This window comes from Bactrocera oleae, chromosome 5, assembly GCF_042242935.1.
Source record: "Bactrocera oleae isolate idBacOlea1 chromosome 5, idBacOlea1, whole genome shotgun sequence".
Classification (NCBI taxonomy): Eukaryota; Metazoa; Arthropoda; class Insecta; order Diptera; family Tephritidae; genus Bactrocera; species Bactrocera oleae.
The window spans coordinates 3,106,836-3,125,434 of record NC_091539.1 but is presented as its reverse complement, the minus strand read 5'-3'; the positions used below and the strand labels follow the sequence as shown (position 1 = coordinate 3,125,434).

The following is an 18,599-nucleotide window of genomic DNA, read 5'->3' as shown; positions in this document are numbered from 1 at the left end:
TTTATTTCAATTAAATTTGGCAAAATTACAACATTTTTCAGAATCTTAAAGTAGAAAGCGAAGGTTGTGATTGTCACTTTTTTCATGTGCACCTGTCAAGGTGATGAAGAATTGAGCGTACTATTGAAAGTAGAGTAAAAGTTGTAAAAGATAAAATAGTGCTACATACATACATATATATACTATGTACGAACAATTGCTGTAAAATTAATATTATCGAAAATCGATAACTGCATGTGCTTTGGTGTATTTGCTATGCAAGCATAGTTTACACAGTGATCACACTTTTTCTTATAAGTGTATTATTGACTATTTGATATCTTTTCATTATTCTATATTAAAATTTTAATTGTTTGATTTGTTTGATATAAATTTTTATTACTTTATATTAAAAATATAATTTTGTGGTTGTTTCTCAAAGCATATTTACCGAATTGCCACGACAGTAACCGACTAAGGGTCACAATAATAGCATTATAGCAAACACATAAAAAATCTTAAGTAGATATAAAGAGCAATTAAAATATACAATCTGTTGTTTGCGTAATTAAAACAAAAACCGAATATTATGTAAAAATAAAAATTATCATTATAGCCAGTTGCAAAAAAAATTAAATAATAGTCGTAAACTCAACTATTCCTGTTGAACGTATAACGAATATCAGCAAATAATGTAAAATATAAAACCACAAAAACAGTAAATAAATGATAAACATTTTATGTGCCGTGGTAAATATTCGGCATTAGAGAAGCTGTCAAAGCTGACGGTGACGGTTGAAAAACGTAAATAAGAAACTTGAAAAGTTGGAAATAAAACTTGCAAATAGTGTAAAGTAGCTCGACACATGCGAGATAACAAGCAGTAAAATGGATTTTTATAAATTTAGTATGAAATTATTTGTCTAAATGCTGAGAAAGTTAGAATAATATAATATAGCTATGACAGCTAAAAATTGTATCGAAAGTCGATGCTTTGGTTACTGCATGTATATCGATTATGATTATTATGATTTGATGCAATTAAATCATCACATTTGACTTTATATAACAAAAAAAAACTTTTTTTTGTGCTGCTCGCTCGCTTTCACACCAATTTGCGCTATATCTATTATTTTCCCTATATTACTTGGATCATATTGCTTCGAATTGGTGCGGCTTAGGACGCCATTCACTTTGGAAAGTGGTGGGACGCGTTTGCCGCTGCTGCTGGACGACGTATCACTGGATGTCGTAGTTGTTGTAGTCGTTGTTGTATCGCTACTAGTTGTTGTGTCGGTACTATCACATGCATTTTGTTTACTAAGTAGCTTCGCTTTGAACGTCTCCGCCGCAATGGGCGGCTTCTTCTGTAAGCTAACACCGGAAGCATTTGCTGTGGTGTTTGTGAGCTTTGTTAATGATGCGCCGGCGGAAGAAACGCGTATTAGACCAACAGATTTTGACTTATCTCCAATACTACTGCCATTATCATCGTCTGTGTCAAAAGAGCGTGTGGTTGTGGTCAGCGATGTGGTGGAACTACGCCTTTCGGTGTCCGTTTCACTAGTGGCATCGCTGCCATTTTTCTTTTTCTTGCGTACGATTTTTATTATTTTACGCGGGCGCCCCGTTTTGATCACTTTGAAGGCGTTTACTATGTAATCGTCGAAACGATTACGCACGAGTTAAGAAAAAGTATTATTTTCTTTAATAGTTTGGTTTGCGAATTAAGCGTTACCAAATTTTGTTTGTTGATTCTGGTTTGGTTTTAACTTGACTTTGGCGTTTTTAAAATTTTTAAAATGCTATGACACAATTTTGTCTGCTTTCTGTAAAGCTTTCTTTTTGCACGCTGCAAGCACTTCACTTAACAATTTGGTTTTGACCTAGTTTAAACACCTTATTAAGCGACCAAATAGATAGCAACAACACAGGGACACGCGCGTGAACGCTATAAAACAAAATATAAAAAAATCGACCGTTGCAGTTGCACTAGATGTACGAGTTAATTGCATTGACGACCAGCGGAAACTACTGCAATGCTGCTTTGGCAAATCACGGGGGACTCGCTGTCAGCCACAATAATTGCTTTCGCACGGCAACTGCTCCTTTGTAGATTTTTTTAGTGCTTTCTAGTTTCTGCTAAGCGAAATACTTTTTTTTTCTTGAGTGCGCTCTATGCAAACTGCATGACGTTTGATTAGTGTGATGAAAAAAACGAGCAGAAATCAAAGTTATCTGAGCGATAGATAAATAAAAAAACGATCTTCGATTGTCGTCAATAAAGAGCAACTACGCCAAGCAGTGCAAACGACAACGAACGCCACACGATGAATGCACTTCTTCATTTTTTCTCGCAACGGTTTGGTTGCATTTTCTTTTGCAATGCAATTTTTTGCAATCATGCAACATATAGTGTTAAAAAAAAAGAGTGGAAATCATTGCAAACCACCACCACACACACGCCTCTACATGTGTTCGCCGCAGCAGCATTTAGCTAACGCCCGCTATTGAACGCGTCTTAATTTGCTATGGGCCAAAATAAATAAACTATAAAGAATCAAAGGTAGACAAATTTCGGTTTGTGTTGGGTCGCATGAAAAATGCGCTTTGATTTGCGGCGCGTAATTAAGAAAACTGTCGAAAATTAATTACGAGCAATGAGCGAGCGAGCAAACAGTACCGAGAGAGAATAGAAACTATAGCTAAACGTTTTACAAAATTATTACAAAACAATATTTGCATTTCAGATGCAAGCTTTTTTGAGAGATAATAATCAAATGCACGCGAACAACATAAAAAAAAAAACAAAAAAAATACCGTTTGTCATCGGCAGCATATTTAATGCGCAGAAGAATATTGATTTTCTACGAAATCTTGATTTCCATGAGCAATTTGCATTGAAAAGCAGAAAAATTTGCACATTGTGCGCACGCTAGAAAATATAACGCATGCGATAAAAATTGGCGCTATACTCTGGCTGACAAATAGGTAGACATTATTTTCACTTAATTTACATAAATTCATCATTTCTGCACTGCTGCTTAATTTGCAACGAAATTATTTAAATTGTTACGGTGAAATGAAATACAGTCAGCTAGAAAAGTTTCTAAGCAAATGATACGCAAACGAATTCATTAAAAGCGTTTAGTGAAGCGCGAAGCGTATAGGTAGGCAGACTTGTCTGGCAGCATACTGAGGCCAAGAGCAATTAAATTGTAATAAATAATTTGTAAAATGTTGCAAGGAAAGATTTTCAAAAAATAATTAGTAAGCACAAAGGCTATTAATAAAGACAACAACAGACGCTGTAATGTCAATGTCGCGAGCGCAAGCCCTCTTCGTATTTGTATTATTTAATGGGCTTACGACAGCTGGCGTTTTTTCCGTAGGCGCGTGGTCATTACAGCAAGGAAAATATCAAATATTTAATAAAAAAAAATTTTATACACACAAAAACAAAAAAAAAAAACAATACAGCAGAAGGATTATCGAACATAAAGCAAATGATTTGACAATCCCGCATCTGCTTCAGAACTGCTCTCTACACATATTACTGAGGCTGAGCAGTAGCTGATCGGCAATGTAATAAATAATAATTAGTAGAACTTTTATGATCACCATTTTTGATCGTGTACCACCTAAAATAATATTATTGCAGCAGCATGCAAATTTTTCTGCACGAATATTTACTGACTTATATGAAAGCAAATAGTAAATAGCAAAAAAAATATAAGTAAATAAATTTATTGCACAGCGCGTATAGCATTGAACAGTGGAAAAAGTCTTAAGTGGTATTTAAATAAATTTACGAGTATTGGCTGAGGTAGATAGGCTGGAGAGTGATACTTGAATAAATACATTTTTGCCACTTGCTTTCATAAGGCATTGTACAAGTAGTTTACTGATCTGTCACCTATTTTTTAAAGGGCAGTTTAGGCGCTCTGCAAGGAGCGATCCTTAATTTGGCCTAATTTAAATTTTATGTTTATTTACAATAAAATATAAACTAAAAAAGCAGCATTAAAAAATATTTAGACTGGAAATAAAAAAAAAATTGTTCAAGATTTGCTTAAACAAGTGTTAATTGTGCTGCGCTAAATATATGAATTTTTCGCACATTTATGTGAATTAAGTTAGCTTAAACACTTTGATTTAAATTTTCCATTGCGTATCTAATTTTTTTCTTGATTTGCAACAAATATTTAAATTATACAGTTTTCTATAATTTCGCACACTGCAAAACCAAATATGACTATTAGCGCTGACGAAAGTGGAAAAAAATTGGCTTGAATACAAATAAAGACAGGAAATTGAAATCCAACAAAAATTGCGATCAACGTCAATCAAATGCGAAAAAGAATTGGTGCCTTAACTGGTGTAGGTATAAAATAGCAATTAACGTTACTTAGCGAAAACCTCACTATATTGTGTGCTCTTATCAGACACTTTTATAATGCTTTTGTGGACATTGCGACTGTATAATTACTTATAGTTTAAATTGTAAAAATCACATGAGCGCATGATAATTAGGTAATTATGTGATGCAGTGTGTGCACACTGTTATGTTTGCGTACAAAGGGGACTCATTGAAAGTGATCGATTATATTATATTTGATTGTGATCATCAGATGTCAGTAGACACAACGTCGCTTAGCTAATTACATACGTTTGTTTATGTAATATAATAAATAATAAACGCCTTAATATATATGCAAATGCACATAATTCATGCACTTGTGTGTGTTTATTGATATTGCAAATAGCAAAATAACAAAAGCTTTCTTTCTAGGCTATCGAAATATTTTCGATTTTTATTTTATCAGTCAATTAACGACATTGCTCTACAATCATAGCACGAAAGCAAAGTGCTAGCGCATCAAAGTGTAAATACTCAATACTTTTGACTAAATTCGCTCAATGAGCTGCCCCTGACAGATTGAGACAGGCACTATCATGTCTGATTGTAGTTTTTTTTATTCTATAGTTTGTCTGTACTATATACCTATATGCGCGGCGTGCTTTCTTGAAGAGCGCTAATGACATGTGATCGTGACAATACAATTCGTGAAACTTAAATTTATGCTTATTTGTATTTGTTTGTAGAGGGAAAAAGAATCATGTTTAGCATATTAACACGTCTAAAGATAGATCACAAGATGCGATATATACATATGTACTTACGACGTCACCGCATTTGTGATAAAAATAAGCCACTGTTTATCAGAGCTATTGAAACGATCGGAACTAGTGTTGTATATATGCATATATGGGGCTAAAAAAACTCAAATCAATTTGCAGCTAAATATAGCAAGAACGCAGATATTGTAGTGAATTTATGTGTATTTTTGGAGTTGTTATTGAAGAATCTTATAATTTGTAGGTTAACTAAAACGTGATAATGTGTTAAATACGCCAAGAGAATTATTTTTGGAAAAGTGTAAATTTTTTTTAAACATATTTAGTATTAAGGATATATTATTTTCAGAAGATATGGAAACTCGTTATTGATATTTCAAATACAACTATAAATATTAGATCTGATCATATAATGCTTATATGCTCTCTATGTGAGCATCAGTGCATTACTTAACTATGGATATTATAGAGTTTTGCATTCGAGTAAATAAAAGAGAGAGAGAATCGAAATCGCTGCCAACTTAAACATGTTTATATGTATTGCAAACAATGTGAAATGCAACGAAAACATCAACTGATGTTCTGTCACGCGATCTGGTTGATCGTAGCAGCAGTAACGGGAGCAGTAAGTGTACGAAAACAAAACGTGAGCGTCATAATAGCAAAAAATAATGAACAAAAACAATGGTTATACATGTATGTATGTAAAAGGCGATATAAAATCGATGGAGGTCTGCCAATTGAAGCACGAAGGGTGCAAAAAATAAATAAAGAACGATAGAAAAATACTAAAAAGCCACATGTTGTTACTAAAATAAATTTTGTAGAAAATTTGCTATGGCTAAAAATATGCATAAAGGTGTAAACACTCAAAAAACAAAAAAAAAACAAATAAGGGGAAAAAATTGACACTTATGTGAATATAATTTTGTAAGAGGCAAATGCTGTAAAACACGTGTGTTTATTCAATTTTACGATTGAAAATAATTTAAAAAAAAGAGAAAAACATAAAAAGAATAAAAAAAAAAGAAAAACAAATATTTAAAATGAAAAGAAAAAAAAAAAAAACGTAGCAATAAATTGACGTCAAAAGTGGGTTAGATTTTTTTTTTAGTCTACAGACACAAAAGGAAAAGCTGAAAAAATTATGAATAAGTTATAATTATCTAGAGAGCTCAGGTAAATTTTGCTAGAACTATGTAATAGCCGCTGGAGCTAACTTTATTGCATATTCCGTGAAATTTTCACACAAAAGCAGCAAATTAATTAGTTTGTGCAGAGTGAAGAGGGATACATAGTAAAGAGTTAAGTGCTGCGCTTCCAGCGAGAGAAATAAGCGGTGACCTCAGGCGGCAAGCCTGCAACGCCAGCGCACACAATGCCGAAGCGTACACTGAAAGCGGTTAATGTTTACAAAACACGCTAAGGGAAATGAGGTGAGTGTGCACATAGCTTTGGCAGAAGGTGAGCCGCAGGTAGCCAACGGTGTTTGGTAATAATCAAAAGGAAGCCAAAGAATTGCGATTGCATAAATATGCAGAAATACATGCAAAAGAGTTTATTTTATTTAAGGCAGAATACATTCCAGCGTTACAATAAGTGGTGGGAATTGTCGAGCAGTGTTGTAAAAGTGACGAATAACTAATTCGTTGAAGAAAAGCCGACGAAAGCAGCTAAATTGATTGCATTCTGAGAATTTAAATTTTTGTTGCGCTTGTGGCGTCACCGCAGAAAGTAGCATGCGCCGATAATTCATACATGCAAAAGTTATATTTTTTCTTTTAAATTTTTGCACTATGTATGCTTAAGGCTACAAAATATGAGCTTTGAGCCAAGTACAGATAAAATCTCTTTGAAAAAATAAAATAAAATTAAAGTTAAATGCGTTATGCGCGTGAATGCGTAAAGGTGAGTTTTCGTATACAAGTATGCTTTAGTTTAACTTTTAATCAAAAGAGCTACGCAACATGAATTCCCAAAAATTTTAAACAAAACTACCAAAATTTCAAATTTACGAAAATTAAAAAAAAATATATACGAAAATTAAAAACAAAAAAAAAATTTTTTAAATATACAAAAAAAAATATGTATGTAGGTATACATATGTATACGCGAAAATTAAAGAAAATACATATACATATAAAATTTCAAAAATAAATATACGAAAATAAAAAAAAAATATTTAAAAATTAAAGTAAAATATAAAAAAATATAGGAACTTTAAAAACTAAATATAGGAAAATTAAAAATATATTCAAAAATTAAGCTAAAATTTACGAAAATTAAAAAAAAATATACGAAAATTAAAAAAAAATAAAACGAAAACAAAAAAAAAATATACCAAAATTAAAAAAAAATATGCAAAAATTAAACTAAAATATACAAAAATTAAAAATAAATAAAAAAAAAATATACGAAAATTAAAAAAACATACATATATACAAAAATTAAGAGAAATATGTATGTATGCATACATATATACGAAAATTAAAGAAAATACATATATGTACATATGAAATTTAAAAAATAAACCCAAACATCTCACAATAACATGCGTGTCAGCCGAAAATATTTGTAAATTTTTTAAATATTTATTTTTATACATCTTAAGTGTTTTTGGCACGTTTCAGTTAAATATATCCACATAGTACGTTGGTACAAAAATTAGACAAGAAGTAGAAAAATAGGCTACTTGCGCTATGTCATGCAGGCGCTACACATAGCATAGCCTACATTTAGGAGCTTAAAAATAAATAAATAGATAGTAGAGTTTTCCACGACAACATTTTTCGAAAAAAAAAATAATAATGTTGCAGCGCCAATAACGAAATTTCGAATTCGAATACTGTCTGCAAGGAGCACATAAACGCACACGCGCATAGCGTTAATTCGTTGCTTGTCACTTGCATTTGAATTCTTTTAGACACACTGAGTGGGTGTTGTAGTCTAGAAACGCCAGCAATTTGCTATAGATAAATTTTTACAAATTTGTTAATATACGAAATTTTTTTTAAAAATACGCGCAGCAAAGCCGAGACATGAGTAAATGTGAAAAGTAATATTTTTGCTATTTTTAATATTTGTTATTTTTGAAATATTGCCAAAATAAGTGAAGCTTAAAAATGCCAACAGTCATATGATGCACATACAAGTATGTATGTATGTATGTGTATAGTTGTAAAAGTGCTACAAAAATTAGTATTTAAAAATAACCAAAATCATAAAAAAAAATAAAAAGTAAGGTAAAGAAAGAAGCAGAGGAGATAATAAAATATACAGCATTGGAAGCAAACATATGCATAAATAAATAAAAAAATATATATATTAAAAAAATTGCTTGAAAAAAAGTAAAAGCGAGGCCGCTGCGGACACACCCATTTCTTCAAAACAAATATATAAAATTATATATATACCTACATACACATATAATATAATATATACATATGTGTTTTCGCGAGCAGCGCGCTACTTATTTACATATGTACTCGTGAATTCATATAACATACATATTTAAAATAGGCAAATCACTGTTGCTTTTTGGCACAGCCGAATGGACAGGTCTTTTTCTACTTCTTTCCTCACTTTAATTGTTTATTTAAAATATCACATCATCAGAAAACTTTTGCTAAGGTGTTTAGTAAACAAGTTAATGTTCTTAATTTCTATATTTGTGCTGCCATGCTTGCTGCTGGGCTAAGCATAGCAGCAGCGGAAAGTTTGTTGGCAAAATAAATATTCAACATTTGATTTACACAAATTTATTGATATAATCTCAACGAAAATATTTGAATTATCAAAACAAAATTTGCTAAGTGTGAAGATTCTTTCAGAATGAAAAAAAAAATTATAGATATAAAAGTAATAAAATGTATTTATAAGTAGCAAAACGAATGAATGAAATATACAAGTATAAGTATATAAAATATACATATATGTTTAAATAAAATAACAAAAAAATTTAAGAAGTATAAAAATAAAATAGAATATAAAAAAACATGTATAAAGAATAAAAAAAATAAAATAAAAAAAGAATAAAATAAAGAAATATTATATAAAAAAAAAATTAAATAAAAATAAAATAAAAAAAAGTAAAAATAAAAACATGTATAAAGAATAAAAAAATAAAAATAAATAAAATAAAGAATAACAAAAGAAACATAATAAATAAAAACGAAAAAATAAAAATACAAATAAAAAGATGTTTTAAGAATAACAAAAATAAAAAAATTAAAATTTATAAAGAACTACAAAAATAAAAGAATGAAAATTTATAAAGAATTACAAAAACAAAAAAATTAAAAAAATAAAATAAAAAAATTTATAAAAAATAACAAAAATTAAACAAATAATTTATAAAAAATAACAAAAATTAAACAAAAAATTTATAAAAAATAACAAAAAATTAAAAAAAAAATTATAAAAAGTCATAAAAATTAAAAAAAACTGTAGAAAGAATAAGAAAAAAATTTATAAAGAATAACAAAAAAAATTAATTAATAAATATATGTATAAAAAAAAATTACAAAAAACGGAAAAAATTTATACTTCATGTTTTATTTTAACACAAAGGGGCTTGTGTGAATTATATGTATATAAACTAATACGCTGTTCACACGTGCAGTGAAAAAATTCCAAAGTTGATTCTAACAAAACTATTCGCAAATGCATAAAATTCATATTTTTGCTGCACAACAACAAAAAAGTTCATTATTCTGAGATTTTCTTGTTTTGCCGAGTCTTATGTTTATCTTGAATGTTTCCTGTCGTCTGCGTACGCTCACTGCATAAAACAGCTGACTTTTTAGGCGCGATAACCCAAATGACCGCTTTTATTGTGCAAATTATACATATAGTATATTTTTCCGCGCTCGAGAAATATAATATATGCCGCGAAGATAATTAAAAATTCATTTATAAAAAAACGTGCAAAATAAATACAAATGAAAATTGTATAGAAATAGCGAAGAAATGAAAGAAAGTTTTTTATTAAGCTAAATGAAAAAAATTAAGTACAACTATAAAATTTATATAATTTTATAAAAAAAAATAGTGAATGAATAAAGAAGGCTGCGCACAATGAAAAAAACAACAGTCATGCTGATTACGGCTGCTTATCGGCAAGTGACAGTAGGACTGACGAGTGGTCTAAGCTGACGGAAGAATACTTTTTCAGTAACTACATACTTGTATGTATGTTTATTTTATAGCTACAGCAGCCAGTGCAAGCATCAATGTGAAATGATAAACAACACATTTGTTGTTGTGCTGCTGTGCGTTCATTGAATTATTTTTGTAAATGACGTGTTGAAGACGTTTCTTCGCTTTCTTTTTTCTCGGCTTAATCGCACAGCGGTTATTTGTAATCAATGTAGAGGAGAGAAAAAAATTAAAAATTAAAAAATAATAAAAATAAAAGCAAGTCTTATCGCCCATTGCAACTTTTGGTATGTGTAAGTCTCACATCAGTGTATATTTTTTTGAAATTAAAAAAAAAAATTGTAAGCAAAAATATTTTTTTTAAGCAAAAAAAAATTTAAAAAAAAATGTATAAGCAAACAATAAACTTGATAAAATATTTTAAGCAAAAAAAAAAAAAGAAAAAACGAATAAAAAAATTTATTGAAACAAAATCATAAAAAACAAATAATTAAATAAACTTTTTATAAAAATAAAATACTTTTTATTAAATACAAATATAATTTTTATTAAAAAAAAATTTATAATTTTAAATATTTTAAGCAAAAAAAAAATTTGTTTAATAAAATAAACGATTAAAAAATTTTTTTGAAACAAAATGATAAAAAAACAAAAACAAATAAATAAATAAAAATAAAAACTTATATAATTTTTATTAAAAAATATTTAATTTAAAAAAAAAAATATAAATAATTCTTATAAAAAAAATTATAATTTTTCCAAAAAGCAATATTTTTATAAAAAAAAAATTATATAATAAAAAGAATATAAATGTATATAATAAAAAATTCAAAAGGAATAAAAAATATTATAAATAAGTAAATACATGTAATGATAAGGAATTAATAAGGTTACATATACACACGCAAAATGCGTCTTTGTTCTGCGTATTGTTTACTATTTGTGCTAGATTTGCTTATATAGCACTATCAGCTTCGTAAATATTATATATATGTATATGCATATGTATTCATACAGGCATGTAATCATATGCGTACAAACAATGTAATATTGGCCAGAAGGCAGCAATCAAAGTTCAAAACGATATGTCTTGCGTATAAACGCGGTCATAGCTGAATTAAATACAAATTATGTAAAGAAATGCGAAATTAATATGTATAATACAGGAAAAATAGGTTTGAATTGCCAAATGTCAAAAAGTACTACAAATTTTAATTCAATGACGTGAAAATGTTTAGAACATCAAATTGTTTATTCAAAAAGTAAATTATGTTACACGAGTAAATTATGGCAAGCTATTCTAAATTTGAGGAAATTCAGTTTCAATTTACAAAAATTTCCGGAAAAATGCTGTGGAAAATAAAATTACCGCAAAAACAGAAAAAATTGTGTTTTTTTTTGTCTTGAGTAATTTGTAAGATATTTTTGCAAGTGCTACATATGCACTTAATATATGTAGCTATGTACATACGTAGGAGGCAATGAATTGGGGCAAATGGCATGCCTGCTTCCATTTTTGAAAAACACCGGAAAATCATTTTGGTAAACAATAACGGAAATTATTAAAAAAAAAAACAATAAAAATTTTTTTATGTATAAATTATTTCCTTAGAAATTAAAATTAAATTAAAAAAAATAAATAAATTTAAAATAAAAATATAAATAAAAAATAAATAAATAAAAAAAGGCAAATTAATAAAAGAAATAAATAAATAAAAAAGGCAAATTAATAAAAGAAAAAATAAATAAATAAAAAAATGCAAATTAATAAATAAATAAAAAAAATGCAAATAAATAAATAAAAAAAAAAAATTATTAATTAATTACGAAAATAAAATATAGAAAAATTACAAAATAATTACAAATTCGTAATTTTTAATTTTGTATTAAATTAAATTTAAAGAAACAAAATTAAATCAAATATTTATGTATAAAGAAAAAAATTGCCAAATGATTAATAATTTATGAAAAAAAAAAATTTCTATCGATTTTAAATGTCTATGAAATTCTATAAATATTTAAGCATGATAACATGGGTTTCGTCGACGCGCTATTTTCAATATTTTTTTTTTTATATAAAATTGAAATTTTTTATTCGAACTTTTTATTATGCCGAACATACATATTTGATAAAGATTTTGTGAAATTTTCAAAGGAAGATATTAAAAAAAATATATAAATTTCGGCAGTGCCTCGGAAAAAATTTGCTTCCGACAGCAGAACTTCTGACAGGATCATCAACAGTGAAAAGAAAAAAAATACGTGTTTGAACTAAGACCATTAACTAGGTATTGGATTGAGAAAAAACCAAAAAAAAAAAATATTAAAAATAATAAAAAAAATAAATAAAAAATGAAAATTGTATTTTTGGCAGACGTTTTTACAAAAACATGCAAATTTTGGTGAAAACTTCTCGATTTTTTTGTTTTTTAAATTTAAACAGTCGTAATTGAACAAAAAAAAATTCTTCGCTCAAATTATAGCTCAAAGATCTGTGTAAAATTTCATTAAGATCGGTTGAGTAGTTCGTAAGAAATCTTGACAAGCGACTTTGAAAAGTTTCGAGTTTCGAGAAAAACGCGTTAAAAGTTTTAAGTGACTATATAGCTGATCTCGAGCGCGCAACTTTTCAAAGCTGTACCTGCAAAACTATTATTGGTATCAACTTGAGAATTTAGGACAATATTCTAGCGATGTTATAGAATTAAATAAGACAATAAAAAATATTTTTTTTGAAACCCTGAAACCCATGTAACCGCTTAATGACAATTTCTACCAAAATTTTGCAAAGAAAAATCGTGCATTTCTGCACGCCGTAAAACAGAGTTGCATTTACTAGAAATTATATTATAATGTTTTCCAATCTACAAAGCTAAAAAATGTTTTCTAATGTCGAACAATTATTTACTTTATAAAAACTTGCGCCTTACCAGTATTAGCCATAGCTTGCGTTCTCATATCAGACTTACCTAAAAAGAGAGAAGAAAAATGTTTAAGTTAGTAAATGGCAACTAAAAATTATGGAAGAAAACCTCACAGCATTTTGAAATATAGTAGGCTACATGTTTTTCAAAACAAAATTTAAATACTTAAAAAAATAAACATACAATATTTCGAAAGCGATTTTCTAAAAATATTTTTGTATGGTAAGAGCATGTGTGTTATGTAACAATCTGCTATAGCATGCGAAAGCATATTTTAAGGCGGCTTCGCAATTCTGCACCTCAATGCAAGAATTTCACTTTTAAACTTACAAAAAATATTTTTTAAAACTTTTTTTATATTATTTTAAGCATATTAAAAAAATGGTAACTCTAGGGAACCCCATTTACCTAAGACAGTTTTGAACTTGCGAAATACTTTGTTCCAGGTCACGCAGGTTGCGGTCGACAGCGACTTGTTGCTCGCTGTAATGCGCGTATCCGCATCATTAGCGTTCTTCTGCTCACCTCCAGCTGCAGCAACGCATTTATGCTTATACTTATTACTTTGCCTATGCTCCTTACAGCTATCATCACAGTTTGTTGCAGCGTCTATGACGTTGCTTGGTTTTTTGGACTCCATTGTCGTTCCGCTGTTAGCGGTTTGCTTGTCAGTCGTGTATGCAGCAGTGGCGTTCGGCGCCATTGTTGTGCGCTTTTTACGCTCCTCTTCGCGTTTACTTTGCTTCTTTTGCGCCTTCTGTTGCTTCTGTTCCTTCTCCTTCTGTTTGCGTGCGAATTTTTCGCGTAATTTCGGACTGCCAAACTCGTCCAGATAGTACATGGTGTCCTGTAGGCCATCCTTCTTGTTAATCAATTTGGAATCAATGTACGGATCGTCGGAGATTTTCAGCAGCGGAAAATAATAATTGCCATCAGTGGCCAATACTTGTGATTCGGGATTTTTGGACTTAGTGGCTGCTTGCGGTTTACTACTACTACTACTATGGTCTCTAGTGCTACTACTACGATTATTGTTTAGATTATTATGATTACTACTGCTAGTGGTTGGCTTATTTGTTTCATTGGCTTTGTGGTGGGACGTTGAGTAAGTAACACTGCCTACCGGCGCTGAGGCGCACTGCGGTGCTAGTAGCGACGATTTGATGTGCAATTGATTGGCTGTCGGTGGTTCTTTAACGCCAAGCGTTTTCGTTGGCACGTTCTTGCCAAAGGCGCCATTCAGTGTACCGATCGTTGTGGGCATAGAGGCGCTGCCTGTTTCGCCCACAACACCGGAATTATTACCCGAATCGCTATCGCTTTCAACGTCTTCATCCTCATCCACGTCCAAATCATCGTCTACGCCAGCATCGACTTCATCATCGTCTCCGTCTATATCGGCGTCGTCATTATCCACATCGTCATCCTCCTCATCGTAATCGTCTGGTATGTCAACCTCTTCGATGCGATCCTCTAGACCTTGCGTGCAGGTGCTGGCGCTATTGCGATACTTGATGCGTCGACCGCTGCCGACACTCATGCAAATGCCCGACGAGTTCTCCGACTCGCCGCCATCCTCTGAGTATTTAGACAGCGACAGGCCGGATGAATTGCCGCCCAACGACTCACTGCTGGATGACGAACACTGCATGGACTTGAGTTGTTGCCGCGAGCCGGCAGTCGAATCCGCGTCGCCATCAGTGGCCAATGTACCGCCACTGCCGCCATCGACAACGGCATCGATGCCACTATCCTGTGAGAGCAACTGTTTATTGGTGGGTTGCTTTAGCTTCTGCAGCTGCCATTTGGCATTCGTGCCGTGCAGACATAGCGAATTGCAGCGCGTATCCAGTGAACAGTTGGTGGCAAGGCTCTTTTTAGTCAACGCCACAGAGTTGCTGCTGGAAGAGTTGACGCCACCAACAACGACACCACTGTCGGCCGAACCGGTGGATAGCTGGCTGGTGAAGCGCTCAAGCAAGGGTATGGTAATCGGCTTGCTGCTGCTGCTGCTGCTGTTAGCGGAGCTGCTGTGGCTGTTAAGGGGGGCGCTGGCCGGTGCTGTTGTTGCCATCAGGGTTGAAATGTTGCTCTTGGGGTAATTTCTTTGTTAGTGTTTGTGGTATTTAACGTTCTCTAAATGCACTATAACTTTGACAATACAACGCGTTGGCTGTTCGCACTTTTTATAATTTGCAGTTGCCTTTTTGTTTATTTGTCTTACTTTCGAAATGCCGCTAATTGGCTTAACAATCTCAGTGTATGAGAGAAAAAAAAACACTTTAGCAGACACTGTAGTTGAATGTGCTGTTTTCTTGCACTGAAAGTTTTTCACGCTGAAACTGCGGACGCATGCACTGGGTCCTTGAGTATTTGTTTTCGTACGCTGAGCACAAATTTATACGAAACACTTGTTTAGTGGCGCTTTTCTTTTAAGGAAACTTTGCGTTTCTAAACAGTCACATTGCACTTGTTTACTGAAATTAACGGTAGAAACACATTACTGGTGTGTTGGGAAATTTCGCAAACTTTAGCATTAACTTGCGTATGATTTTTGCGTTTACGAAATCGATTTGTTTTCAAAAATATATTTATCGCTTTGAATTTGAAATCTCTGCAAAAGTATTTATTTTTTATTTATTTTATTCGAATTTTTTGCACGTATTGTAGAATAAAACCGTTGACCGGTTGTTGTTGTTCTATATTTTTCGCTTGTACTTATTGCTGTTGCAGCGAGCGCGCGTGTTATATTATCATCGGCTATTGGCTTCGTTTATAGCCTCTTCTTACTGTGACTGTCAAACGCCGACTGACTTACTAACTACAACATGTTGCCGCTCATATTGCCACGAATATACTGTATTTCAAAATTACAAAAAAAAAGTATGCCTCGGCGCACACATACGAATGCGACTTCATACGCCGCGAACACACGAAAGTGAGTGCGAATGCGAACATGAAACACATACCAGCACAGACAATGGATGACGGCTGTTAACATTTTCAGCGCGCTCACACACACTTCTACATGTATATATGTTATATCCGCTTGCATGCGCTGGTATGCGTAGTACGTTTGTGCGTCCATGGCGTATGTGTAACATGTACCTATGTTATCTACTATTTTCCAAATGCTCACCCGCTGCCAGCCAACCACCCACCCAATGCTTAAGCGTTCGTGGAAAATAGAAAAGCGAAAGTTCAGATATCCACTCAGCGCACAAACACGCACACAGGCACACACACGCAGCGCTGAATGTGCGGATCGTACATCGGTTAGGCACGAATACCGCATCAGCTGAAAAAGAAACACGAAGGCGCAAAGCAGTGGCTATCGTAACCGACTATGGGCAAGTAGAGCGCTTAATGGTGCGTATATGCATGTGTGAAAGAGCCGAAGTACATAATTGCTCCGACAGGTAATACAACACACGGAGACACCCAGCGAAGCCAACACGGCGGTGTGGTGGAAAAAAAATCATATGCATGTATGTATATTTATATTTGCTGCTTAGTATATTGCGTTGAATGGAATTAGCGGAAATTAATGGCAAACGAGAAGTAAACGGGGGGAAAAAATAATTGAAACTCATTAGCACCAACGCATAGAATGTGTGATAGAGCAGCAAGCCAGTGCTGGGGCTTACTTAATATATATATGTATATATATATATATGTGTGTGTGTGTGGGGGGTAAAAAATCCATTTGCAATTCTTGCAATGTCGCTGAGTACTTAGCAGTTAAAAAAAAAAAAAAAAGCAGCACTGATAAGTCGTCGTGAGCCTGTATATCAACTGCACAGCGCTGATAAGCCGGGAAGGGCTTTTACATTTATTTATAAAAATGTAAATATGTTGGTCGTACAAACACACATATATCTGTGTATCACGAGTCCAAGTCATGTTATCAAGGGCTTACATGCAGCATTTACAAGTAAGTACTTAAAACGCAAATTATTGTTAATTAGAGCGATAATGAAAAATATAATAATAAACTAATGAAAATATAAAATAAATATTTGAAAGTTTTAAAAATTTGTATTATTAATCAAAGCACTGAGTCACATGTTTGTAGAGATTAATCTTGAAGTATATATGTATGTATGTATGATGGCAACACTTCAGCAACATAGATTTACACTGATATTTTTGTTGAGAAATATTTCAGAATTTTAGTCTCTTATTGCAAGTGGGCGTAAATTTCATAAGAACCCACTTATTAGCCTAATGTACACATGTATGTATGTGTGCAATATAGAAAATAAAAATTGTTTGCTCTTAAATTTCGTAATAATTGAACAGTCATGCAAGTGCCCACTTCAAATTTAAAAACAAATACACTTGTTTAAAGATATGTCATCAGCTATGAGAGATCAAACTCAAGGCTGCTATCGATAACTAATGTACACTTAAGTAGCTCAAGAACTTGTGATATTAAGTTACGTTACATTGGTAGAAATCATTTCGAGTGACTGATTAGCAGACAGCAAGAATATTTTAAAGGATTATAACTAGATTGAACGCGCGCGGGAGTTGCTGTGTAGCATGTCAGCAAACAGAGTAAGGCGAGAAGAAATTGGCAAATAAAAGCACACAAAATTTTGGCGCCTGGCAACACAGCAAATTAATATAACATTTTTGGTGAAAAATAATCGACAACTTGTGCACATAGCTGGTGAAAGGAGCGTTTGCGTAAATGAAATGTGAAATACGATACTTGGCAACACAAGATTTTAAGTAGCCAGAAGTGTGCATAAATTCTTACTGAAAGTGGCTTGTGGACAGTTTAATCGAATTGAATTGAATCTCTTTGTATAGTACAATCTGGTAGTAAACTTCAGCTGCAAGGACACTTTAATGTACAAATACAGCCAACCGTGTGTGTACACATGCAGACATTAAAAATCCTTCTTTTTTTTCTAACTAACATTCTAGTTATGACCTCATTCTAAGCGGTAAGCTTTTTGCGGACACACCTGCACCAGTTGGCCCGCAACGAACAGGTGTTGCTATACTTTCTATTGCCACTACTGTTGCTGTTATGTCGCTTGTTGACCAACACAGGCCGTGGCGCTTATTGACGCATGGCGACACAAACATTCTCATAGGCTGGGTGCTAAATGAAGCAAGAAAAGCAAGGAAATTGATTTTTTCCTTCTTCAATTACTGCCACGTGCATTTGAGTTTATCTATTCATAGCGTATATTTTTACAAAGCATGAAGAGAGTACATGAAGAGAGCGGAGTGCAAGAAGCGGTTTTCATTAAAATTTTAAAAAGCATTTGCAGGTGCAGTTAAGAAGAGCTGAAAAACAGTTAAGTTGAAAAAGGGAAAAGCACACTTTAAAAGCTAAAGCAATAAATAATAACTGAACATATGCATGAATTGTAAAACAAAAAT

At 32.0% G+C, this 18,599-nt stretch overlaps 1 protein-coding gene across 4 annotated transcripts in view; it reads right to left on the bottom strand.

The window, feature by feature from the left end:
• Nucleotides 1-18,599, bottom strand: part of sgg (shaggy) — a 59,961-nt gene that overhangs the window by 16,088 nt on the left and 25,274 nt on the right. For 2 of the 4 annotated variants that reach the window (XM_070109978.1, XM_014237107.3), the window contains exon 1: nt 13,608-16,017. In XM_070109978.1, coding sequence (XP_069966079.1) covers nt 13,608-15,273 — 1,666 coding nt within the window. In that variant the 5' untranslated portion in view covers nt 15,274-16,017. Of the gene's footprint in view, nt 1-13,607; nt 16,019-18,599 lie in introns of those variants that run through there. The other 2 variants (XM_070109979.1, XM_070109980.1) reach the window with 2 other exon arrangements.